The 25339-nt window shown below is 45.0% G+C and overlaps 2 protein-coding genes across 3 annotated transcripts; both read left to right on the top strand.

The window, feature by feature from the left end:
- Window positions 1–1590: 1590 nt before the first annotated feature.
- On the top strand, window positions 1591–4926 carry LOC124009388 (apoptotic chromatin condensation inducer in the nucleus-like; the record flags this gene model as incomplete). Its single annotated transcript, XM_046321182.1, has 5 exons — window positions 1591–1780; window positions 2700–2765; window positions 3026–3137; window positions 3321–3382; window positions 3580–4926. Coding segments are annotated over exons 1-5 (1725 nt in total), but the record flags the coding sequence as incomplete, so codon positions are not given.
- Window positions 4927–5924: 998 nt separating this feature from the next.
- Window positions 5925–24250, top strand: LOC124009387 (apoptotic chromatin condensation inducer in the nucleus-like). 2 transcript variants are annotated; one of them, XM_046321181.1, is made up of 14 exons: window positions 5925–6663; window positions 6775–6833; window positions 7564–7719; window positions 7826–7908; window positions 15117–15174; window positions 20530–20575; window positions 20852–20988; window positions 21136–21273; window positions 21509–21698; window positions 21835–22088; window positions 22346–22453; window positions 22544–22832; window positions 22917–23017; window positions 23182–24250. In XM_046321181.1, exons 1-14 carry the CDS (start codon window positions 6069–6071, stop codon window positions 23488–23490), a joined length of 2523 nt encoding a protein of 840 aa, XP_046177137.1. In that variant the 5' UTR covers window positions 5925–6068; the 3' UTR covers window positions 23491–24250. The 2 variants fall into 2 exon arrangements, with proteins under 2 accessions (XP_046177137.1, XP_046177136.1); XM_046321180.1 differs by having other exon boundaries at window positions 5925–6833.
- The last annotated feature ends 1089 nt before the right edge of the window (window positions 24251–25339 follow it).

Raw genomic sequence — 25339 nt, 5'->3', positions numbered from 1 at the left:
TGGAAATGTCAACCGGATGCTTCACATTTATACATCCGGTGAAATATCTATCTCATTGTTCTATGCATGAGTTTCCCGTGTCCCATGATGCCTTGCGCGAATTATGGGCGTTATTTCCGGTTCCAAGTAAACAAACATTCATGAAGAGCTTTTGCAAAAACTAATAATGATATGGGGAATTGATGGTTGGGAAGATGACGTGACGAAGTCGTCTTGTATCACGTTTACTTTGTTGAATCCGTAGCTTGCGATGGTAAGGCGATGAGCAACTTAAAAAGTCAGGAGGCGTACCAATACCTACACGGTAACAAAGTCGGACGGATGTTATTGAAGGATGTTGGAGACGACCTTGTCTACTTAAAAGCAGACGTAGTGCCGAGTCAGAGCCTATACTCATCTCAGCGTGGGTACTAGCATCAACGACAAGTGTCATACAGACAGCGAGTTGCTCATGTATTGCAGGGCCAGGACGCTCTTTTAGTCATACTGCAGCAATTATGGCCCTGTATTCTTCTTCTTTGGTATCTTGGCGTTCGCACATTTTGTTTGTGCATGCCGCCACCTACTGTGCGGTAGTGTGTGTGGTCAAACATGTTACATTTTGTGATACACACATATAAAAGCGAAACATTGCACCATCAATTAACACTACACATATACCACTATTTAATAAAAATAAAAACCTTCCAATTAAACCTACACTCAAAAACCCACTACCCCATTCCACTACTTGACCCTATCTGCTCCTGCACCATGCCAATGACCTGGGAGGACAGGACACCACCACTCAACACACCCTGTAACTCTTCTTAAGCCAAATCTCATATACCCAAATACTTATCTGCAGCTGCCACCACAAAATATATGTTCTGTTATTTACGTTATATTTCTGCGGTACAGTGGATAACCATTGCTATATGACTCCTTTGCACTATTCTGACTCTGGTCACCTCAACCTGTCTCTATTGCACCGGACACTTCCGATCCCCAGCAACATGAGGATCCCTATATGTGACGCAATTGTATCCACCAAAACTACAACATACTCAGTCCCATGCTCCCCTGCACACTTCCCACATCTTGGAATCACCCTCCTACACAATGACTATAAACACTGCAGTGGATTCGGCACAAAACAGGATAACAGATATATATCCTAACATGACTTTGTCGGGTAAAAACTCAAACTCAGTGATCTCCATACAAAAAAATATTTGCTTGGTGTGCGAAACAATGAAAAATTGGCACCTGCTTGGAGGACAGATTTTGCGCTGAGTTGGGTCTCTCTCTTCCTCTTTCTCTCTGGTTTCTCAAGACACGGCGGCGGTCAGACCAAAAATAATTATGGGTCCCCTTCTCATTTGACATGACCCAAAGATGATTTGGACACGTGAAAGAGTACCCCCTGTCGGCACAAATAACATAATGTAGGAAATGACCATTTCTAAATAATGTTTAGGTACGTTATTTCTGCAAATTCACAGTGAATAGCGTGTGTAGATAACAATCCACCATCCAATGTATGTATGTATCCAATTTTAATAAAATCTAAGATTGTCATTCAGTTTACACTTCTTCCAGAAGTTGTCTCTGACGTTGGTTGAAGGAAGGCGTTGCTGACGCGAACGAGTGGAAAGGGAAAATGGCGGACCTCGAAGACGTTAAACTGGACGGGAGGCCGCTACAATCACTTCGCGTGGCGGATTTGAAAGCTGCTTTAGAGGAGCGCGGACTTCCTAAAAGCGGACAGAAAAATACTCTCGTTAAGAGACTCAAAGGGGTACGTTTCGTTAAGGATCAGAGACCATTTATAACCTGCAGTTGCTAAACCCTCGGTGTTGGCGGATGCTTGTCTTGCAGGCCGGAGTGCTTGCCTAGTTTGAGAATAAAAATGTGTGTGCTGTTTACTTTATGTGGTGTTGATGTTTTGTCGTCGCTGGAAGCTTTGTGCTATGTTTTAAAACATTTGATGGCTCGTTTGATGAATAACTTGTTACCCGAAGTTTAAATGGACGTGTGTTGTTAATATGAGACACGTCTGATGGCTAACTATTGCTGGCGATAACTAGTTTTACCGACCGCGGCAAAGTCTGCGCTTTGTTGATGTGCACGAGTTGGGGGAGTATAAACGTGGACGAGACTGCAAAGTAATATTCTATTTATTGTACTTTAACCTATTAAACTTTTGGGAATCGTAGTAAACAAAATAATGAATAATAATAAGTACATGTTATTTGGTTTTGAGCCTCGGATCATCTACGAATTCTTGCTTGATTGTATAATTAGAAGATGTGATGTTAGCCATCCAACTGGATTGCAAGTAGCATGAGATACATCTAACAAACAAGTAGTTTTTAAATATATTATAAGGCCTACTAACTAGTTAAGTCTTGTATTATATTGGCCAATCTACGCTTCTTCTACGACTATGAGACGTTGATCTTGACTTTGATGTTTTGCTGAAGTGTTCCATGTCAGTTGAACCAGTATCTGGGCAGAGAAGGATGATATTCATCGTGTCCTCCTCGGCCCAGATACTGGTTCACACATGCCTGTTTCTGCCGTGTGTGTGCTTTCCTCTGAGCACATTGTGGAGCAAGCTCAACAACATGATTATCAGATGCAATACAACAATTACTAATTATTTTGGGAGTTAACGGTTGTTTACTGTTTGTCATAATCCCTTATGTTTGTGACAGGCTCTCATGCTGGAGAACCTCCAGAGAACATCACACCATCACATAGGACTGCAGCCAAACTCCCAGGTGAGACCTATCAAGATGTTGCATAGCAAGGATCATGTTTTAGCACCATGAAGAATAACATTGGTTAGGTTTACCCATTAAATTGTTGGGAGTATGTATAGTGACTTTCTTCCTTATTTTTGTATGTTTTTTTTTAGATTGAACCATAACATAATTAAATCGTCTCCTTGTAGATATTTGGCAGTTTCTCTGATTACTTCTTCAAGCGGAGGGTTATCGGCAAGGATTTTATTAGTCTCTGTTTGTCTTGTGTATTTCAGATTGGTGAAGAGATGAGCCAGAACAGCTTCATAAAGCAGTATTTGTCAAAACAGCAGGAGCTCTTGAGGCAGCGTCTGGAGAGAGAGGCCCGTGAAGCAGTTGAAGATGATGGTAAGTTGGCAGTGCCCCCCCCTCACCTGTACATATTGGCTTTGGGTTTATGCTCGAGAAGTTTACATGACCGCTCCATGCCTTTACTGAGAGAGCTTTGTTTGTGTATCAAATCAGATCAGATGACTCATTTCTTGCTGAGTGTACTTTCCCCTCTTACATATCACTACTATGTTTTTCCAGATACAGACAAAGAGGACCACACACAGGACAATAACAGCGCTGCCTGTGCTGCCCCAGACCAGGTTTTTTGCAGACTAATCACTGTATTCTTTCGGGTTTTTAAGTCTCTTGTTGTACAACTTGCATATATGAGAATCTTGCATGATTGAACCGATCTTACATGCAGTTTAATCAAGGCTTGAATAATTGCTTGCATGGGAGAAAGTCTGGCATAGTCCTGCTACATACTCGATCTCAACTCTCTTTCTGACCTCATCAGGATGTCTCACCTGTGTTGGTTGACCAGCACAAACTTTTTGGCCTCTCCGAGGGAAAGGGACTAGCAGGCCCAGCAAGAGAGGGAGAGGGGCACATGTCCAGAGACGGCCATGTGTCTCCTCCACCTGCCCCTACCTCTGCTGCTGTTTCCTCTCTGGCTGTGCGTGTAGCTGTTGACGAGCAGAGACCAGAGAGAGTCCCAACCTCTAGTCAAGTCCCAGCAGATAGTGATGATGACGCTGATGAGGACTGGGATAGCGGTGCCAGGAGGAGGAATCTAGGAGAGCCACCAAGAGGCCAACTAGCAAGAGCAAGGTCTGGAGGATCCCGCCAACACCCACAGCACATTCCCCCCCTATTGTCTCCGCAGCTTCGACAGCCTACCCCTCCTCCCTCCCCTCCCCCAGAGTTATCATTCCCACTGCCTGATACCCCTAAACAAAGCCCCCCTAGTCCAGGTGAGCCCCCAGCTAGGCAGCGTACTTCCAGTACCTCCAGCTCTGGCTCCTCTAGCAGTGGCAGTTGTAGTAGCAGCCCAGATCCACAAAGCAACACAGAGCGCAAGCCTGGCCCACTGACCCTGCTGGCACGCAAAATGGCATCAGAGGGGGCTTTCTCTGGAGTTGGGTGGCATGGGCGTGGAGATGCAGAGAGGCAGGACAACAATGCTGCAACTGCAACAATGTCTTCTGGTAGAGGTCCTCAAGAGGGCACAGTGTCTGCCATCACCCACACAACCAATGCTGCAGCCAGTTTGCCCTTCCCCAGACTGGTTCCAGTAACAAACCAGGGAGCTCTTGGAGGCCATCTCCCCCACAGTGAAGTTCCTGTGAGTGTGCTTAGGCCCACTATTATGGAAGAGAGAGATGCTGCATGGCCGCAAGAAAACAACAAGGAAAAGGAGCTGCAGGCAGAGAGTGAAAGAGAAAAATCCCCTGAGCAAGAGCGACTTGGTGCCGTGGAGCAGGAAAGACTGGAGAGGCAGAGAATATTTGAGCAACAGCATGCTGTGGAGCAAGAGAGGGAAAGAGCTTTGGAGCGAGAGAGGAAGGAGAGAGAGAAAGCTTTGGCGCAAGAGCGGAAGGAGAGGGAGAAGGCTTTGGCGCGAGAGAAAGCTTTGGAGCAAGAAAGGAAGGAGCGGGCTTTGGCGCAAGAGAGGGCACAAGGTCTTGAACGAGAAGAGGAGGAAAGAGAGAAAGCTTTGGCAAAAGAGAGGGAAGAGCGAGAGAAAGCTATGCAATTAGAAACGCAGAGAGCCATGGAACGAGAGCGTGCTTTGGAGCAGGGGAAGGAGAAGGCTTTGGAGAGAGAGGGGGAGGAGAAGGCTTTGGAGAGAGAGGGGGAGGAGAAGGCTTTGGAGAGAGAGGGGGAGGAGAAGGCTTTGGAGAGAGAGGGGGAGGAGAGGGAGAAGGCTTTGGAGAGAGAGAGGGAGGGGGAGCAGGCTTTGGAGGAGGAGCAGGCTTTGGAGGAGGAGCAGGTTTTGGAGAGGGAGGAGGAGCAGGCTTTGGAGAGGGAGGAGGAGCAGGCTTTGGAGAGGGAGGAGGAGCAGGCTTTGGAGAGGGAGGAGGAGCAGGCTTTGGAGAGGGAGGAGCAGAAGGCTTTGGAGAGAGAGGGGGAGGAGGAGAAGGCTTTGGAGAGAGCGGGGGAGAATGCTTTGGTGCTAGAGCGTATGGAGAGGGTAAAGGTTTTGGAGCTAGAGCGGCAGAAAGCTTTGGAACGGGAGATGAAGGAGAAAGAGAGGGGGGAGAAGGTGAGGGCTTTGGAGCAAGAAATAATTGAAAGGGAGAAAGCCCTTGAGAAAGAAAGAGAGGAGAGGGAGAGGGCCTTAGAACAGAAGGTGCTACAGAGAGAAAAAGAGAAGGCTTTGGAACAGGAGAAGGCCTTGCAGAGAGAGAAAGAGGAGAGGGAGAGAGCTTTGGAACAGGAGAAGGCCTTGCAGAGAGAGAAAGAGGAGAGGGAGAGAGCTTTGGAACAAGAGAAGGCCTTGCAGAGAGAGAAAGAGGAGAGGGAGAGAGCTTTGGAACAGGAGAAGGCCTTGCATAGAGAGAAAGAGGAGAGGGAGAGAGCTTTGGAACAAGAGAAGGCCTTGCAGAGAGAGCAAGAGGAGAGGGAGAGAGCTTTGGAACAGGAGAAGGCCTTGCACAGAGAGAAAGGGGAGAAGGAGAGAGCTTTGGAACAGGAGAAGGCCTTGCACAGAGAGAAAGAGAAGAAGAGAGAGTTTTGGAACAGGAGAAGGCCTTGCAGAGAGAGGAGAGGGAGAGCGTTTTGGAACAGGAGAAGGCCTTGCAGAGAGAGGAGAGGGAGAGCGCTTTGGAACAGGAGAAGGCCTTGCAGAGAGAGAAAGAGGAGAAGGAGAGAGCTTTGGAACAGGAGAAGGCCTTGCACAGAGAGAAAGAGGAGAGGGAAAGTCATCTTCCTCCATGGAAGCGTAGTTGTGATTTTGGTCTTACCCCCCTGCCTACTCCTTCCCTCTCCACAGGAGCAGGTAAGATGGCGGCAACAGTGGAGGGTGGGGAGCCCAAAGTGCCATCCCTACCCCAAAAAGCATTAAGAGACAACCGGCCAGCTGAATCTGGTACGCCCCTGTCACAATCTCTAGCAACGTCTCTGTCACCCCAGTCCTCCTTCAAGAAGTTCCGTTTCTTGAGAGACCCCATAGTTCTATCCCAGTCTTCTGCATCCAGGGTCATCAAGAGGCCCCGTACATTCTCTGAAAGCCCCCATCCTCATTCCTTAGCTCTCCAGTCCCCCAGCAAACCTGGGGAAGCAGAGCAGGAAGGTACTCAGCAAGGGGCCCAGCCTTCTGCTTGGCAAGCAGCACCAAAGAAGCCTGCAAGTCAGGGGGTCCCTGTTTCTGGAGCAGACACGTTGGGGACGACAGGGCCAGAGAGGGAGACCCCAGTGATTGCCACACTGGGCAAGAGTCCTGAAGAAGAAAAGGGTAAGAGCCTGGTCTCAGAGGAGCATGTCCAAGCACATAGAGAGGAGACAGACAAACAGGCGGTGGGAGAGATGGCCAGAGAAGCAAACACCCCCTCAGGTCCAGCGGGAGCTGTGCTACCTCCCTCACCCCAACCAGTGGAAGGCAAGTTAGAAAAAGGAAGGGAGAGAAGTCAAAAGAAAGAAGAAAAGCTGGGAAGACTGTCTTCCTCGTCTAATGACTCCTCAGATTCTGACTCTGGGTCGTCGTCCTTAGGTTCGTCTGGTTCATCATCATCCCAGGGCAAAACACACACCACTCCCAGTGGTAGAAGGGTGAGTGGTCTATTTGTGTTCTTTCTCTCTCTCTCTCAATCAATGAAATGATGATCCAACAGCAATATGAGAATAGTAATGTTCATTAACCATGTAGCCTAGTACTTGGATTTTCTTTAGGTTTTTTTCTTCTTCATTTTGTCAGGGTCTAGATTTTACAAGACCACCCAAGCAGTGACAATCAATGGTCATTGGAGATTAGAAGCTCTTATTTCATTCATGTTCAAAGTAACCTTGTCGAAGTGATCAAATCCAGATGTTCGATGTTTCAGGAATGCTTCTGATTTATGAATAACATGTTTCGCTCTAGTAGTAACAGATGGAGGCAAGGGGGTTTTCTGTGTGCGTGTGTATATAAGTACATGGTATAGGTCTAGGTGTGCTCTTGCTGGACTCTTTAAGCCTACATGATGTACTTGTAAATCACACAATAAACATGAAACAACTTGCAGCAAAACAATGATGAAATATTAAGATGGTCAAGTCCATTGTCATGTACTGTTTTTTGTCTTTGCATTGCTTACTCAATAGCACAAAATTGGAGAGAAAAAGGGGTTAAAAAAAAGACAAGCCGAGACGTAATGATGGCATAACACAAACACCCATCATTCTTTTTTTAACCATAAGTTGCCTAAATGACAGATGTATACTTACAACTGTGACTCAGCTGCTCATGTCTTGATATTCTGCACAATATACAATTCATTTACTTGTTCTCGTTCTCCCTTAGCCTGAGAAACCTCAGACAAACACCATATCCCAGGATACGGAAACGGTTAGTCAACCTGAGGATCCAACTGAGGCCCCAAAAGCCCCACAGCATAAAAAGCGAGTATCTGGGGAGGAGGAAGAGGACATAAACATTGATGGAGCCAGACACAGGAAGGTCAGCAGAGATTCGAACTGTAGTCTCTTTATTCTCTACAAATCTCCTAAATATATTTTATTTTATGGTTCTTCTCCTCTGACACCATCCTCTTCATGACCATCAGAAACCATTCCTTGGAATACATGCAGGAGAAGATAATAGGCAGAAGGACAGCAAGGGAGAGGAGGTGAAGACAGACACTACAAGGTGAGTTTACAGAATTGGTGCAAAAGACACAGTAGCAGCCAAAAGTTTGGACACACCTACTCATTATATATATATATATATATATATACTGCTCAAAAAAATTAAGGGAACACTTAAACAACACAATGTAACTCCAAGTCACACTTCTGTGAAATCAAACTGTCCACTTAGGAAGCAACACTGATTGACAATAAATTTCACATGCTGTTGTGCAAATGGAATAGAAAACAGGTAGATATTATAGGCAATTAGCAAGACACCCCCAATAAAGGAGTGGTTCTGCAGGTGATAACCACAGACCACTTCTCAGTTCTTATGCTTCCTGGCTGATGTTTTGGTCACTTTTGAATGCTGGCGGTGCTTTCACTCTAGTGGTAGCATGAGGTGGAGTCTACAACCCACACAAGTGGCTCAGGTAGTGCAGCTCATCCAGGATGGCACATCAATGCGAGCTGTGGCAAGAAGGTTTGCTGTGTCTGTCAGCGTAGTGTCCAGAGCATGGAGGCGCTACCAGGAGACGTGGAGGAGGCCGTAGGAGGGCAACAACCCAGCAGCAGGACCGCTACCTCTGCCTTTATGCCAGGAGGAGCATTGCCAGAGCCCTGCAAAATGACCTCCAGCAGGCCACAAATGTGCATGTGTCTGCTCAAATGGTCAGAAACAGACTCCATGAGGGTGGTATGAGGGCCCGACATCCACAGGTGGGGGTTGTGCTTATAGCCCAACACCGTGCAGGACGTTTGGCATTTGCCAGAATACACCAAGATTGGCAAATTCGCCACTGGCACCCTGTGCTCTTCACAGATGAAAGCAGGTTCACACTGAGCACATGTGACAGTCTGGAGACGCCGTGGAGAACGTTCTGCTGCCTGCAACATCCTCCAGCATGACCGGTTTGGCGGTGGGTCAGTCATGGTGTGGGGTGGCATTTCTTTGGGGGGCCACACAGCCCTCCATGTGCTCGCCAGAGGTAGCCTGACTGCCATTTAGGTACCGAGATGAGATCTTCAGACCCCTTGTGAGACCATATGCTGGTGCGGTTGGCCCTGGGTTCCTCCTAATGCAAATCAATGCTAGACCTCATGTGGCTGGAGTGTGTCAGCAGTTCCTGCAAGGCGAAGGCATTGATGCTATGGACTGGCCCGCCCGTTCCCCAGACCTGAATCCAATTGAGCACATCTGGGACATCATGTCTCGCTCCATCCACCAACGCCACATTGCACCACAGACTGTCCAGGAGTTGGCGGATGCTTTAGTCCAGGTTTGGGAGGAGATCCCTCAGGAGACCATCCGCCACCTCATCAGGAGCATGCCTAAGCGTTGTAGGGAGGTCATACAGGCACGTGGAGGCCACACACACTACTGAGCCTCATTTAGATTTTTTTTAAGGGCATTACATCAAAGTTGGATCAGCCTGTAGTGTGGTTTTCCACTTTAATTTTGAGTGTGACTCCAAATCCAGACCTCCATGGGTTGATACATTTGTTTTCCATTGATCATTTTTGTGTGGTTTTGTTGTCAGCACATTAAATTATGTAAAGAAAAAAGTATTTAATAAGAATATTTAATTCATTCAGATCTAGGATGTCATTTTATTGTTCCCTTTATTTTTTTGAGCAGTGTATATAGTGAAGACATCAAAACTATGAAATAACACACATGGGTTACATTTACATTTAAGTCATTTAGCAGACGCTCTTAGGGTTAGTAGTATCATGTAGTAACCAAAAAAGTGATAAACAAATGTAATTTTGATTTGAGATTCTTCAAGTAGCCATCCCTTGCCTTGAGTGATGCATCAATATTATATTTTTGGTCGATACCGACGTGATATTTTCCTTGCCAAAAAAAGCTGATCCTGATATTGACCATTTTTGCGGCCTTCTAAGCGTTTTAGTACAGTTTAAATAGTTAACACACACAAATGGACACATCGGTCTAAGGCACTGCATCTCAGTGCAAGAGGCATCACTACAGTCCCTGATTCGAATCCAGGCTGTATCACATCTGGACGTGATTGGGAGTCCCATAGGGTGGCGCACAATTGGCCCAGCGTTGGCCGGGGTAGGCCGTCGTTGTAAATAAGAATTTGTTCTTAACTGACTTTCCTAGTTAAATAAAGGTTACACACACGTACCACACTGACCAAAAAGTTATTGTTTCCATTTACATATGTCCCCATTATCAGTAAAACATAATCAAAACCTATTTCTTTCACTTACTTGCTGTGCTGTTTCGTTGTTCAGTCGTTTCATTCTCAACCAGGATTTCTATGGGACGCCGTTTGGGTCTTTGCGTGTCAAAGACACGCATCAAATAACACTATTTGACCAATCAGGACCTGAATATGATTGCACTTCACAAAATTATTTAACGTGTTCATACATTTTTTTTAGGTAGTTATTACACATTGATTACACTAGCACTAGAATTTCATATGTCACCACGATTCATCGATATGTATGCTATGATGCTGTTAAAGTTGTCTCGCGCACCTACAGTGCTGATCAATAAAAGCTAGCTAGCTCATGGATGCAAACAATGTTCTTCCCCCAAAACATAGCAAAACAACATCATCTGTTTCAGTGGTTAAAAGTTCGCTAGCTAACTATATAGCTTGGTGTCATCTAAAATAACCCTAATTTAGAAGACTGTTATATTATTTGATTTATGGTGGTCAGATCCATCTGTGAAGCTTGTCACAATAAGGATTAGCCACAGTAGTGGACTTTGCAGTTTGACTTCAAAATAAAAGTATAGCATAATTCTATTTGCTTCACTGTCAATGACATGCTTTTATTTTGAAGGCAAACTGCAAATTCCACTATTGTGCCTAATCCTTATTGTAGCTAGCTCTACAACACAACCTGTTCTGGTCGAGCCTCACTAGCCAGATGAAGCTAGCTGGCTGCTTATAATGTTAGCTTTGGGCAACGGGGTTAAGTTGCAGGCTAGCTATTTATTTTCATGAACTGAAGTTCAATTTCAATAGGCAATCAACAAGTGGCAACCTAGCTAATACAAATACTTACTCACAAGGATTCCTAGGTCTGTTCAACGACCAATCTCATTCCATTGATTGCTTAGATCACGTGGATTGGGATATGTTCCGCATTGCGTCAAACAACAACATTGACGAATATGCTGATTCGGTGAGCGAGTTTATTAGCAAGTGCATCGGCGACGTCGTACCCACAGCAACTATTAAAACATCCCCAAACCAGAAACCGTGGATTGATGGCAGCATTCGCGCGAAACTGAAAGTGCGAACCACTGCTTTTAACCAGGGCAAGGTGACCGGAAACATGACCGAATATAAACCGTGTAGGTATTCCCTCCACAAGACAATCAAACAAGCTAAGCATCAGTATAGAGACAAAGTAGAGTTGCAAATCAACTGCTCAGACACGAGGTATGTGGCAGGGTCTACAGTCTATCACGGATTGCAAAAAAAAAAAATCAGCTCCGTTGTGGACCTGGATGTCTTGCTCTCAGACAGACTAAACAACTTCTTTGCTCGCTTTGAGGACAAAACAGTTCCACTGACACGGCCCGCTACCAAACCCTGCGGACTCTCCTTCACTGCAGCCGACGTGAGTAAAATATTTAAACGTGTTAAACCTCGCAAGGCTGCAAGCCCAGACGGCATCCTCAGCCGTGTCCTCAGAGCATGCGCAGACCAGCTGGCTGGTGTGTTTACGGACATATTCAATCAAACCTTATCCCAGTCTGCTGTTCCCACATGCTTCAAGAGGGCCACCATTGTTCCTGTTCCCAAGAAAGCTAAGGTAACTGAGCTAAACGACTACCGCCCCGTAGCACTCACTTCCCTCATCATGAAGTGCTTTGAGAGACTAGTCAAGGACCATATCACCTCCACCCTACCTGACACCCTAGACCCACTCCAATTTGCTTACCGCCCAAATAGGTCCACAGACGATGCAATCGCAACCACACAGCACACTGCCCTAACCCATCTGGACAAGAGGAATACCTATGTGAGAATGCTGTTCATTGACTAAAAAATAATCTCACACTCAACGTCAACAAAACAAAGGAGATGATCGTGGACTTCAGGAAACAGCAGAGGGAACACCCCCCCCCCCCCCTATCCACATCGATGGGACAGTAGTGGGGAGGGTAGACAACGTGGTGAAGGCGCAGCAGCGCCTCTTCAACCTCAGAAGGCTGAATAAATTTTGCTTTTCACCAAAAGCACTCACAAACTTTTACAGATGCACAATCAAGAGCTTTCTGACGGGCTGTATCACCGCCTGGTACGGCAACTGCTCCACCCACAACCGTAAGGCTCTCCAGTGGGTAGTGAGGTCTGCACAACGCATCACCGGGGGGGGGGGCAAACTATCTCCCCTCCAGAACACCTACCCCTTCACGATGTCACAGGTAGGCCATAAAGATCATGAAGGACAACAACCACCCGAGCCACTGCCTGTTCACCCTGCTATCATCCAGAAGGCGAGGTCAGTACAGGTGCATCAGAGCAGGGACCCGAGAGACTGAAAAACAGCTTCTATCTCAAGGCCATCAGACTGTTAAACAGCCACCACTAACATTGAGTGGCTGCTGCCAACATACTGACTCAACTCCAGCCACTTTAATAATGGAAAAATTTATCACTAGCCACTTTAAGCAATGCCACTTAATATAATGTTTAATATATCTATATAATTTAATATAATGTTTACATCTACTGCATCTTGCCATCTGTCTGTAATACATGTATCACTAGCCACTTTAAACAATGCCACTTTTATATGTTTACATACCCGGCAGGGTAGCCTGGAAGGTTGCAAGTTCAAACCCCCGAGCTGACAGGGTACAAATCTGTCGTTCTGCCCCTGAACAGGCAGTTGACCTGCTCAGGGCCGTCATTGAAAAGAAGAATTGGTTCTTAACTGACTTGCCTTGTTAAATAAAGGTAAAAATATATATACTGTACTCGATACGATCTACTGCATCTTGCCTAGGCCGTTCTGTACGATCACTCATTCATATATCCTTATGTACATATTCTTCATCCCTTTACACTTGTGTAGGTGTTGTTAGTTGTTGTGAAATTGTTAGATTAGACTACTCGTTGGTTATTACTGCATTGTCGGAACTAGAAGCATTTCGCTACACTCGCATTAACATCTGCTAACGATGTGTATGTGACAAATAAAATTTGATTTGAAATCATTGCTAAGAATAATGAGAATGACTGCAGTTTCTACTGGTCATTGTTTTCAGGCTGGTTGTATTGGTGCTAGCTAGGTACCAAGCTAAAGCTAGCTACCCCAGAAGTTGCAGTTGAACAAATGATGCTTTATTACCAACGTGGTATTGTAAACACATCGTCCATGACTGGTGTTTGCTTTTTCTGTACAGCTTTTTTATTGACACAGACTCAAATGGCGTTCCATAGTACAGTGCCTTGCGAAAGTATTCAGCCCCCTTGAACTTTGCGACCTTTTGCCACATTTCAGGCTTCAAACATAAAGATATAAAACTTTATTTTTTGTGAAGCATCAACAACAAGTGGGACACAATCATGAAGTGGAATGACATTTATTGGATATTTCAAACTTTTTTAACATATCAAAAACTGAAAAATTGGGCGTGCAAAATTATTCAGCCCTCTTAAGTTAATACTTTGTAGCTCCACCTTTTGCTGCGATTACAGCTGTAAATCGCTTGGGGTATATGTATGTCTCTATCAGTTTTGCACATCGAGAGACTGACATTTTACCCATTCCTCCTTGCAAAACAGCTCGAGCTCAGTGAGGTTGGATGGAGAGCAGTTGTGAACAGCAGTTTTCAGTTCTTTCCACAGATTCTCGATGATTATCTTAATAAAAAAATATAGCTAACTTTTGTGTGCAGTCTATTCAGAATACTGATTATTGCGTTTGCTATTCCAAACACTTAACTCCATAAAGCCAATCTGAAAAATACCAGAGAATACAAGTGTCAACCTCGCAGGTTTTACCGTCTCTATTTGTAGACCAAACGGCAGGAAAATAACAATACCATTAAAACATGCGGTGCTTGACCCCCTATTATTAAATGTGTTGTCAACGGAATAATCGCAGTTTAATACAATTCCTTTCAGGCGTTTAATGCGACTGCCTAGAAACCGGTGTGACTGAGAAAATGAGGGTCCTTTTTTCCTGTCTCCTTTTTCATTCAATTCAATATGGCTGTGCTGCGTGTATGGTTTGGTTGTAACCGATGACAACGCATTGCATCGGCCAGCAGCCTAATTCATTGCAAAGCGTGTCTCCTTGTATGGTTTAATCGGGCTGAGATATTTGGCTCTCTACCAGGTTTAGTAAAAATGCTGTCCGGGGGGATTAAAAGCCGTTAAGCATAAGGTAGGAAGAGAAGAGATTGTTCGTCGTGGTGCTTGGATTTTAAAGCAACACCCAGTTTGCAGTGTTGCATTGTAGCGACATTGTTTCTCGTCCAGCTCTTTTAGAACCCATTGCAATTTTGTTGCGATACATTTTGCGCTGTCAGATTCTTAATGCGAAGCACAAGAGTCCTCCTGTTGAATGATGGTGGGTGGACGGGAGTTGTATGGGAACGTTCAGTCACCGCTCTCATTGTACTGTGCCGCTCCTTGACGGAATTAATGAATGAACCAAGTGAAAAGGGATTGCGCTTGAATAGGATATTCCAACGGGCCTTGCTTTTCAAAGTGACTGCAGACTGCATGAATTGGAAAGAGAATGCGCGAATGGCAATCATAATTTTTTATCTATTGTCTATTTTGTTAGTAGACCTAATTTCATACCTCAAGTTCTTTTTTTTTTACGGAAGCATGATTACATTCTAATAGAGCAAGTTCTAGGTTTTGATTTAGTACAAAACAAACGCCTAATATTTTATCAATGAGGCTTGTTCTCTTATGGAAGTAAATGCTAAAAAAGCAAATGTGCAGATGGGGGATTCCCGCCTTTGGTGATATGGAGTAGTTGCACCAGATATTGCAGCTCTTCTTGTCTCTGCTACAGCAATGGAGCACCCTGTTAGGCAGGTCATTATTTTTTGGACAGGACACTACCATATTGCTTGTACATCCTATCCCCATATTGTATTTTTACCCTCTAATGAATACTTTTTTTGCCATGAACTAGAACCCCCCCCCATCCTCTTGTCTCATTAACCTTTCATACTGTCATAACTCATTTTCATTCTCTCCATAGGGAGGTGAATGTGGCTGCCATGGCTGAGCCTAAGAAGGCTCCTGAGAGCAGTGAGGAGGTAAGGCCACTGAGGAACACTGGGATTTCATGACTCTGAAAAGAGGACTCGTACTGTCGCTGGCCAACGAGTGAGGAGGCATCACTCCAGTTGTCAGACATCAAAATGAACCATGTCAGTGAGGAATTGGAGATCTTAGTTGGTCATAGTTTTAGGTGGTACTATTGAGCGTACCTCTCATTTTCTTTTTGCTTAAATCCCCCTGTCATATATATATATATATATATATATATATATATATATATATATATACACGTGTGTATATATATTATACATACATACATACATACATACATACATACATACATACATACATACATACATACATACATACATACATACATACATACATACATACATACATACATACATACATACATACATACATACATACATACATACATACATACATACATACATACATACATACATACATAGCATAGCATAGCATAGCATCAATGCCTTCCTCTTGCAGGAACTGCTGACACACTCCAGCCACATGAGGTCTAGCTTTGTCTTGCATTAGGAGGAACCCAGGGCCAACCACACCAGCATATGGTCTCACAAGGGGTCTGAGGATCTCATCTCGATACCTAATGGCAGTCAGGCTACCTCTGGCGAGCACATGGGGGTATGCGGCCCCCCAAAGAAATGCCACCCCACACCATGACTGACCCACCGCCAAACCAGTCATGCTGGAGGATGTTGCAGGCAGCTGAACATTCTCCACGGCGTCTCCAGACTCTGTCACGTCTGTCACATGTGCTCAGTGTGAACCTGCTTTCATCTGTGAAGAGCACAGGGCGCCAGTGGCGAATTTGCCAATCTTGGTGTTCTCTGGCAAATGCCAAACGTCCTGCACGGTGTTGGGCTGAAGCACAACCCCCACCTGTGGACGTCGGGCCCTCATACCACCCTCATGGAGTCTGTTTCTGACCGTTTAAGCAGACACATGCACATTTGTGGCCTGCTGGAGGTCATTTTGCAGGGCTCTGGCAGTGCTCCTCCTTGCACAAAGGCGGAGGTAGCGGTCCTGCTGCTGGGTTGTTGCCCTCCTATGGCCTCCTCCACGTCTCCTGATGTACTGGCCTGTCTCCTGGTAGCGCCTCCATGCTCTGGATACTACGCTGACAGACACAGCAAACCTTCTTGCCACATCTCCCATTGATGTGCCATCCTGGATGAGCTGAACTACCTGAGCCACTTGTGTGAGTTGTAGACTCCGTCTCATGCTACCACTGGAGTGAAAGCACCGCCAGCATTCAAAAGTGACCAAAACATCAACCAGGAAGCATAGGAACTGAAGTTGTCTGTGGTCACCACCTGCAGAACCACTCCTCTATTGGGGGTTCCTTGCTAATTGCCTATAATTTCCACCTGGTGTCTATTCCATTTGCACAACAGCATGTGAAATTGGACAAGTGGACAGTTTGATTTCACAGAAGTGTGATTGACTTGGAGTTACATTGTGTTGTTTAAGTGTTCCCTTAATTTTTGTTGAGCAGTTTATTTATTTGTGTGTATACATACACACACATTCATATATATATATATATATTATATACACACATATCTCATCACTTAGCATTTTTCATGACCTAAAAGCACTTAATTGCCTACAATGGGACAGGGGGATTTAAGCAAAAAGAAAATGAGACCTGGTTATATATATATATATATATATATATATATACATACGCATGCACGCACACACACACACACACACACACGTGTACAGTGGGGCAAAAAGGTTTAGTCAGCCACCAATTGTGTAAGTTCTTCCACTTAAAAAGATGAGAGGCCTGTAATTTTCATCATAGGTACACTTCAACTATGACAGACAAAATGAGAAGAAAAATCCAAAATCACATTGTAGGATTTTTTATGAATTTATTTGCCAATTATGGTGGAAAATAAGTATTTGGTCAATAACAAAAGTTTATCTCAATACTTTGTTATATTCCCTTTGTTGGCAATGACAGAGGTCAAATGTTTTCTGTAAGTCTTCACAAGGTTTTCACACACTGTTGCTGGTATTTTGGCCCATTCTTCCATGCAGATCTCCTCTAGAGCAGTGATATTTTGGGGCTGTTACTGGGCAACACAGACTTTCAATTCCCTCCAAAGATTTTCTATGGGGTTGAGATCTGGAGACTGGCTAGGCCACTCCAGGACCTTGAAATGCTTCTTACGAAGCCACTCCTTCGTTGCCCGGGCAGTGTGTTTGGGATCATTGTCATGCTGAAAGACCCAGCCACGTTTCATCTTCAATGCCCTTGCTGATGGAAGAAAGTTTTCACTCAAAATCTCACGATACATGGCCCCATTCATTCTTTCCTTTACACGGATCAGTCGTCCTGGTCCTTTTGCAGATAAACAGCCCCAAAGCATGATGTTTCCACCCTCATGCTTCACAGTAGGTGTGGTGTTCTTTGGATGCAACTCAGCATTCTTTGTCCTCCAAACACGACGAGTTGAGTTTTTACTAAAAAGTTATATTTTGGTTTCATCTGACATTCTCCCAATCTTCTTCTGGATCATCCAAATGCTCTTTAGCAAACTTCAGACGGGCCTGGACATGTACTGGCTTAAGCAGGGGGACACGTCTGGCACTGCAGGATTTGAGTCCCTGGCGGCGTAGTGTGTTACTGATGGAAGGCTTTGTTACTTTGGTCCCAGTTCTCTGCAGGTCATTCACTTGGTCCCCCCGTGTGGTTCTGGGATTTTTGCTCACCGTTCTTGTGATCATTTTGACCCCACGGGGTGAGATCTTGCGTGGAGCCCCAGATCGAGGGAGATTATCAGTGGTCTTGTATGTCTTCCATTTTCTAATAATTGCTCCCACAGTTGATTTCTTCAAACCAAGCTGCTTACCTATTGCAGATTCAGTCTTCCCAGCCTGGTGCATGTCTACAATTTTGTTTCTGGTGTCCTTTGACAGCTCTTTGGTCTTGGCCATAGTGGAGTTTGGAGTGTGACTGTTTGAGGTTGTGGACAGGTGTCTTTTATACTGATAACAAGTTCAAACGGGTGCCATTAATACAGGTAACGAGTGGAGGACAGAGGAGCCTCTTAAATAAGGTACAAGTCTGTGAGAGCCAGAAATCTTGCTTGTTTATAGGTGACCAAATACCTATTTTCCACCATAATTTGCAAATAAATTAATTAAAAATCCTACAATGTGATTTTCTGGATTGTTTTTTCTCATTTTGTCTGTCATAGTTTAAGTGTACCTATGATAAAAATTACAGGCCTCATCTTTTTAAGTGGGAGAACTTGTACAATTGGTGGCTGACTAAATACTTTTTTGCCCCACTGTATGTATGTATGTATATATATCTAAATGAAAGTTAAGTCCTTTTTTTTGTAGTGTTAAGATACTGATTCGGTGACATTGCCCCCTCTTAAAAAACATACATTTTTTAAAGAGGTTTAATTAGCAAGGTGTTTATTTTTTAAATATTTTTTTACTTAGCTGTGTATTTTTCTTAACCTTTGCTGATGCTCTCTCAGACAGAACCAGCAGGGGATATGCTCTTACTGTGGCTGATGTTTAAAACCCCATTGATCGCTTTGTTATAAAGGTGCTCATGCCTCTTCCATTGCCCATAATGGTACCTGCATACTACTTCTGCCACTACTGCTGCACCTGTTCCAATGTCCCCAAGAGCCCTGGGTATACCACTGATAGGCCCCCGAGTCTGCACTGCAGTGGGACAGCTGTGGCAACAAAAGCCACGTTGCCCCGGAGATGGCACTTGAATGGACTAATGGGCTGAGGGTTTGGGATGACTGATCTCGTCTGTCTGTCACCAACACCTGGCTCAACTGGTTCATACACACCTGTATGGCCACATACAATCTCACCACACAGAGGGGTCAGAGTGGAGATGAAGAGGCAGACACTCAATAGACTGTTTCAAACCCTTCAACGACAGGCCTGTAGATGTCTTCCCATGGGGTCACTTCAGTACATTTGTCTTCTCACCATCTACACCCGAATGTGCTGCTTAATGGACAGTTTAACTGGTCGATATTTGTTCTGGACTAAGTGGGTTCTCTGAGAAAGGACATTTTGGGATTTTGTTCTCCAACTGTTCAGAATGGGATCCACATTAATCTCTCACGAGGACAACTTGGGGCCTCTCTTCATGGCTGTTTTTCAAAGACATGATCTTGGACATTTGTTAACTTTCTCAATGGTCTTCAGCATTTCTTTGGACTCACAACCAAATGTCTAGTTGTTGGTAGAAAAGGGGACTTGCCAATTTGATCCCTTTTTCTGCTGCTACCTGTCACTCAACACTGTCTCCTGATGCCCCGGAGGAAGAGGGTGTCTGCTTACGCCCCTTCTAGTGTTTGGAGTGACTCTTGTTAATTATTGATTATCCTTGTCTCATCTCCATTGAACCTCAGTTGGACAGTCACAACAGAAAGGCATGACAAAGATCTGAAAGGACTGATATCTGACCTCTTAAGCCACTCAAGCCCCGCCACCACTGAACTACAGAGCCCATCCTGCCTGCCAACCAGCTGTCAGATTTCCACCCAAACTTGACAACCTCCTTTGATTGGACCCTTGTTGCCTAGATACAGTACATGCAGTCAAGATTGGGCCATATCCATCCCAGTAAGCATCAGGTGTCAGTAGTACCAGGGAATAAGTAGTCACTTTCTCAATGTTATTATTTACCAAAAACCTATATTTAGAAAATGCATAGTTTGTTGACTCCCTCCTCTTACCCTAAAATGGGGGAATTGATTCTGACATAATTGTCAAATCCAAATGGATTCATTTACATATTTATTGCAGTTTGGAATGAAAAATAGTTATAAACCACCCAATATTTCATAGTCTTGTTTTATGACTCAGTAATCCTGGCAGCCTCTTGGTTTACCAGCTACACCATTCAGATGTTCTATTGCAATGAAATGAATTTAAACTGCAGTATTGTCATCAGGCTACTATGTCTTTCTGTGTGTGTGAGACTTCAGCTCCCCTAACACCATTCTACACCAATCATAAACACATTTGGGGCTTCAGTCATTATCTTAAAGTCATACGCACCGTTTTGAGACCAAGCATATATATAAACTACAGTGTGCCATTGAGATATCTATATATATATATATATATATATAGCGCTTCTATATGACTCTGGTGCTATTCATAGTCTGGCTATGTTGAGGTGGAAAGTGACCTGCAGTCTCATCTAGTTTCTCTTCCCTTGTTCACCCACCCACCCACTTTCTCTTGTCCTGTCTTCCCTTCAATCTGTCCATGCACCTCTTCATCTCTACCTCTCACCTTTTCCCCTCTCTACTTTGGGGTGTGTTTATTTCTTTTTGTTTCAGTGTGTGACACCAAAAGCATTCACAGCCCGTAGGATCTCCCTTAGCAGTGAGTATACCTCCCTCTAAACGCTCATGCCTGTTTTGTTTTTTCAGCCCAGTAGGTAGTCTTGGTTTTTTGTTTAGTTTGCATATGTTTGAGTGAGCACCAGTTGTGTGTGTGTGTGTGTGTGTGTGTGTGTGTGTGTGTGTGTGTGTGTGTGTGTGTGTGTGTGTGTGTGTGTGTGTGTGTGTGTGTGTGTGTGTGTGTGTGTGTGTGTGTGTGTGTGTGTGCGCGCTTGCGATTGTGCGTTTGGCCATGGTTGAATTCCCCTATGTCTTCAAGGCAGCAAGGCCTCTCCAGGTGCTGTTACTGCAGAGGGCGAAACAGAGTCTGGGGCTGGGAGGAAGAGGCGATGGGGATCCAGCACTGCAGTCACAACCAAGAAATCATCCATGAGCATCACCACAGACTCTCTGAAGGTACAGCATCAGTACACTGCAAAAAATACTTCTGTTCATATTCATTATCTAAAACACCTCCAGTATTCATTCTATCAAACTTTTTACTATCTGAGTCTTGATGCTTCTTTCTCCCACCCCTAATCTGTTGATTCTGTTTTTCCCCAGTCTCTGATCCCAGACATCAGACTGTGTCCAGGCCAGGAGATGGTGGTGGATCTGCACCCAGAGGAGGATCACCTCTCTGGGGTGGAGGGCAGGGAGCGGGGTGAGCAGGACCTCAAGATCAGACGCACAGTCACACAGGTCAGAGTTCAACTTTAACTTCACCTGGTCTGTGGACTACATTTTTATCTAGTTTCAAGTAGTAGCAATGTATTACTGGAAATGGGTTTTTCTGCACTCATTAATAAAGGTGCATTCAGTAGGATTTACTATAACGGCTAACATCCTTAATTAACCCAAAGCTATTAGCATTTGTGAATGTCATATTAAAACGTGTGTGTGTGTGCCGCCACTTCTCCACCCACCTGTAATGTAGGTGGTCCCGTCAGTGACCCAGGAGAATGGACAGAAGGAGTCCAAGAGGAGTGGACACGAGGAGGAAGACCGAGAGGATGGAAGGGAGGTTAAAGAAGACAGAGAGGAGAAGATGGATGGCTCATTCCAGAGCGACTCCATGGAGACACAATGCACCTCTCCCCCCAGCCATGACATGGAGATGAAAACAGGTGATAGATTGATCCAAAATTGAAGATAAACTTAATTTTCTTATCAGATCAAAACCTCTAACCCTGGGCTAGATTCTACCCTTTGATATGTTGAGTGAGGTCAGGTTGATGTATCTCTATCTTTTCCTGTCCTCAGTGACCCCCAGTGACACAATGATCCGTCGCTCCATCAGCCAGAAGAAGTCTGGCGTGTCCATCACCATAGATGACCCTGTCCGCATGGCCAAGCAGCCCTCTCCTCCACGAGGCAAAGTGTCCAACATCGTCCACGTGTCCAACCTGGTTCGTCCGTTCACCCTGAGCCAGCTGAAGGAGCTGCTCGGTAGGACCGGCACCATGCACGAGGACTGTTTCTGGATCGACAAGATCAAATCTCACTGCTACGTCACAGTACGTCTCTGTCTGTTAGCTATCATCCTGAATCCAGGGCTGTGTCTCAACCGATATCCTATTCTCCATATAGTTAACTTATTTTTATCATCCGTCGGAGGCTGTGGTCAAAGCTAGTGCATTTGACTATAGGGGGGACGAGGGTGTCATTTGAGGTGCAGCCCAGAACATCACCTACATCTCCCTATTCTGTCTTATCTAAGGCAAGCCTCACTGTTCCTCATGGATGTCCTGTCTTGCTCTCCTTTTTCTTCCAGTACTCCAGTGCAGAGGAGTCAATTGCCACTCGTGCAGCCCTGCATGGGGTGAAATGGCCTCAAAGCAACCCAAAGTTCCTCAGTTTGGACTTCATTCAGCAGGAGGAGGTAAGACTATCTGCGTTCTCGTGATTTTGCCCTACCTGATGATGGATATCGTTCCCTTATCGTTATGGTAACGCTCCCCTTCCTCTGTAGCTGGATTTCCACAGAGGCCTGCCTCCCCCTGAGAGGGCTGGGGAGGGTGAGCGGGGGGCTGCGGCGGTGCCTGGTCGGGGGGCAGCCCTGCCCCCTTTCCTGCCCGAACGGGAACAGTGGGCGGAGCGAGAGCGTGAGATGGAGCACAGGGAGAGGACCCGGGCTGAGAGGGAGTGGGACAGGGACAAGGTCCGGGACATTGGTCCAGGAAAACCTGGAGAGGAAGCGGTCCCCAGACGATCCCGCTCCAGAGAGAGGAAACGCAAGGAGAGGAAGATGGACAAGAAAGGTGACGAGTTGGTGATGGAAAGATGGGTGTTTCGATCTGTGCCCTGTTGTGTCAACTGTATGTTTACTCTTTGTGTTTCTTCAGAGAAAGCTGCAGATGAACCTCCTGTCAAACTGCTGGATGAACTGTTCAAGAAAACCAAAGCAGCCCCTTGTATATACTGGCTGCCCCTCACAGAAGAGCAGGTCAGTTATACACACAACTCAACTATCTGAACAAGATTATAGATTCATTTGTTATTGATAATAGGGTCTACATGTCCTTCCTTACATTTGTTGAAAGTATTGATTTCAATTGTTCACAGTCCACATCTCTGACGTTCTCCCATGTTCTGTCTCTTTGTGGCCAGTTTTCACAGAAGGAGACGGCTCATCAAGAGCGCATGAAGGAGCGAGAGAAGAGGAGGAAGGGGCAGCAAGAGGAGGTGGAGAAGAAAAGGGAAGAAGATCGCAGAGAAAGGATGAAAGCCGCAAGTGCTGCATCTGGAGAAAGAGGCGAGGGGGAGCGGTACAGAGAGCAAGAGAGAGACTGGGGCAGAGATGGAGAGAGTGACAAACACAGAGAAGACTGCTACCGCAGACCTGGGGGCAGCAGTGCAGGGGGGGCCAGACGCTCCCGCAGCCGCAGTGACACCCCACCTCGTGACAGACGACGCTAGAGGGAATTTGTATGGCTGGAACTGTCTTAAAATACCCCCCCCCCCCCCCCATTCCCCATCACTACATTTACGTTGTTACAATATAAGACCCTACAGTAGACCAACAGATGTAGTCACGATCTGTCACGTTTTTTAAACACACACTGACACAGATGGGGACCATGGTTTAGCAGTGTTTTCCCCCAGGCTGCTATCTGTCTTGCTCCATTATGAAAGTTTAGATTTTATTTCATTTTGCCTGACTGTTTTCTTTTTTTGTTTTCTTATGTTCTTGTGAGATTGACAGTAAGGCAACCCCCCCCCCCCCCCCCCATACGTAAGTGCTTTACGTAGAGTTCTATGCATACACACACTGGTTTTTGGCCTTCACCAGTTGTATGTGTGTGTGTTCCACGACTGGTTTCTGTGGGGTGCTTCATCATTGCTGCATGTTGTCCCAGTCCACTGTGCTCAGCCTTGTGTCCTAGGGAGGACTGATGTGTTTGTGCAGTGTTCTGTTCCCTCTGTCTTTGTTTAGTTTGAGGGATGAGACTATTATCTGCAAGATAGTAGAAATGACACGCTCCTCTGATCTGTGTTTTCATCTTCTAAATGCTTCTTTCTGCTCATCCAATAGTTCTCCCTGTACGGTCAACGCAAGCTGGAGAAGGGGTGCATATTAAAACTCCACACAAATGGTTTTAATAGTTTTTTAAATCATTATTAAAGCTTTTTTTTGTTTACTCCCGTGAATGTACAAATAAAACAAGTTTGAAAAAGCTTTTGTGCTTGTTTTCTGCAAGAGCGAACTTCTGTCAGTTGGAGATGCCCATAATTATTCAGATCATTGTAGCAAAACCAAAGTGCTAAATGGATACATTTTTTAAACTCTTTCAAACTTTTCATGTTCCGGGTAACTTCTTCAACTCTTTATCCTCTATTACTATGAAGCTGAAAATGGCATATACCTTAACCAATGCCGGTCAAAAAACAAAGTTGCAGTAATATTGGAGATCCACAAGGTGTCAGTGATGGACAACAGGCATTTGTAGGAAGGGCCATGAAGTAGATGAAGATAAGTAATTAATAGGAAAGACGAATGGGAAGGTTTTCTGGCATACGATTTGGGGGACAGGGCATTTTTTAAATATTTTTTTTTACTGAAAGCAAATGGCTCTAAAAAGACTCATGTGGAATAAGAATAGCTTTTCCCCACATGGCTTTGTCAAGCCAATAAAATACATGCATTTTGCTCTGCAGTGCTGTCAGTTTTTTTTATTTTACCCCCAATTTTGTGGTATCCGATTACGGTCTTGTCTCAATGCTGCAACTGCCCAATGGGCTCGGGATAGGTGAAGGTCGAGTCACGTGTCCTCCGATACATGACCTGCCAAACCACCTCATTTGTTTGTGTATCTACCACTAAATACAGTTTTAAGTTAATTGAGAGACTACAATGGAAACTTAACGAGTTACAATTTTTAACATAACCTCACCCCTTACAATTCCCTCCATCTCACTTTTGTCTTTCCCACCCTTCCTCTCTTTCATTAGTATTTTGTGCATCATGAAGTGCCCTCTTCCTCTGGCTAATCCCTTGCTACTTCTCTCAGGCCTTGACGTTCTTCCTGCCGAGCTCAGCAGAGCTCCTCTGTAATTACAGCTCTCTGGTCGCTGGGCTGAACATTTTTGTGCCCTGATGCAACTCTGTGTGCAGGACGGCTCAACTGAACTGGGTCGACCTTCCTGGCTTTGTCAACCCCGGCCCAGCCGGCACACTCCTGCCAGCCTGTGAGCAGCTCACTTCATGGAAAAACCCACTTTAGAAATGAGACAATTGTGTTTGACACATCTTTCAATTAAGTTCTTA

This window comes from Oncorhynchus gorbuscha, linkage group LG22 (genome assembly GCF_021184085.1).
Source record: "Oncorhynchus gorbuscha isolate QuinsamMale2020 ecotype Even-year linkage group LG22, OgorEven_v1.0, whole genome shotgun sequence".
NCBI lineage: Eukaryota > Metazoa > Chordata > Actinopteri > Salmoniformes > Salmonidae > Oncorhynchus > Oncorhynchus gorbuscha.
The sequence above is the reverse complement of the archived record's forward strand: the minus strand, read 5'-3'. Positions and strand labels throughout refer to the sequence as shown.

Bases quoted from the DNA above. Each gene is read 5' to 3' on its own strand.
- LOC124009387 (XM_046321180.1), top strand. From the start codon at position 6,069: ATGGCGGCAACAGTGGAGGGTGGGGAGCCCAAAGTGCCATCCCTACCC. The intron at 6,834-7,563 runs GTGAGTGGTCTA...GTTCTCCCTTAG, and splicing joins CCACTCCCAGTGGTAGAAGG to CCTGAGAAACCTCAGACAAA. The intron at 22,454-22,543 runs GTAAGACTATCT...CTTCCTCTGTAG, and splicing joins ACTTCATTCAGCAGGAGGAG to CTGGATTTCCACAGAGGCCT.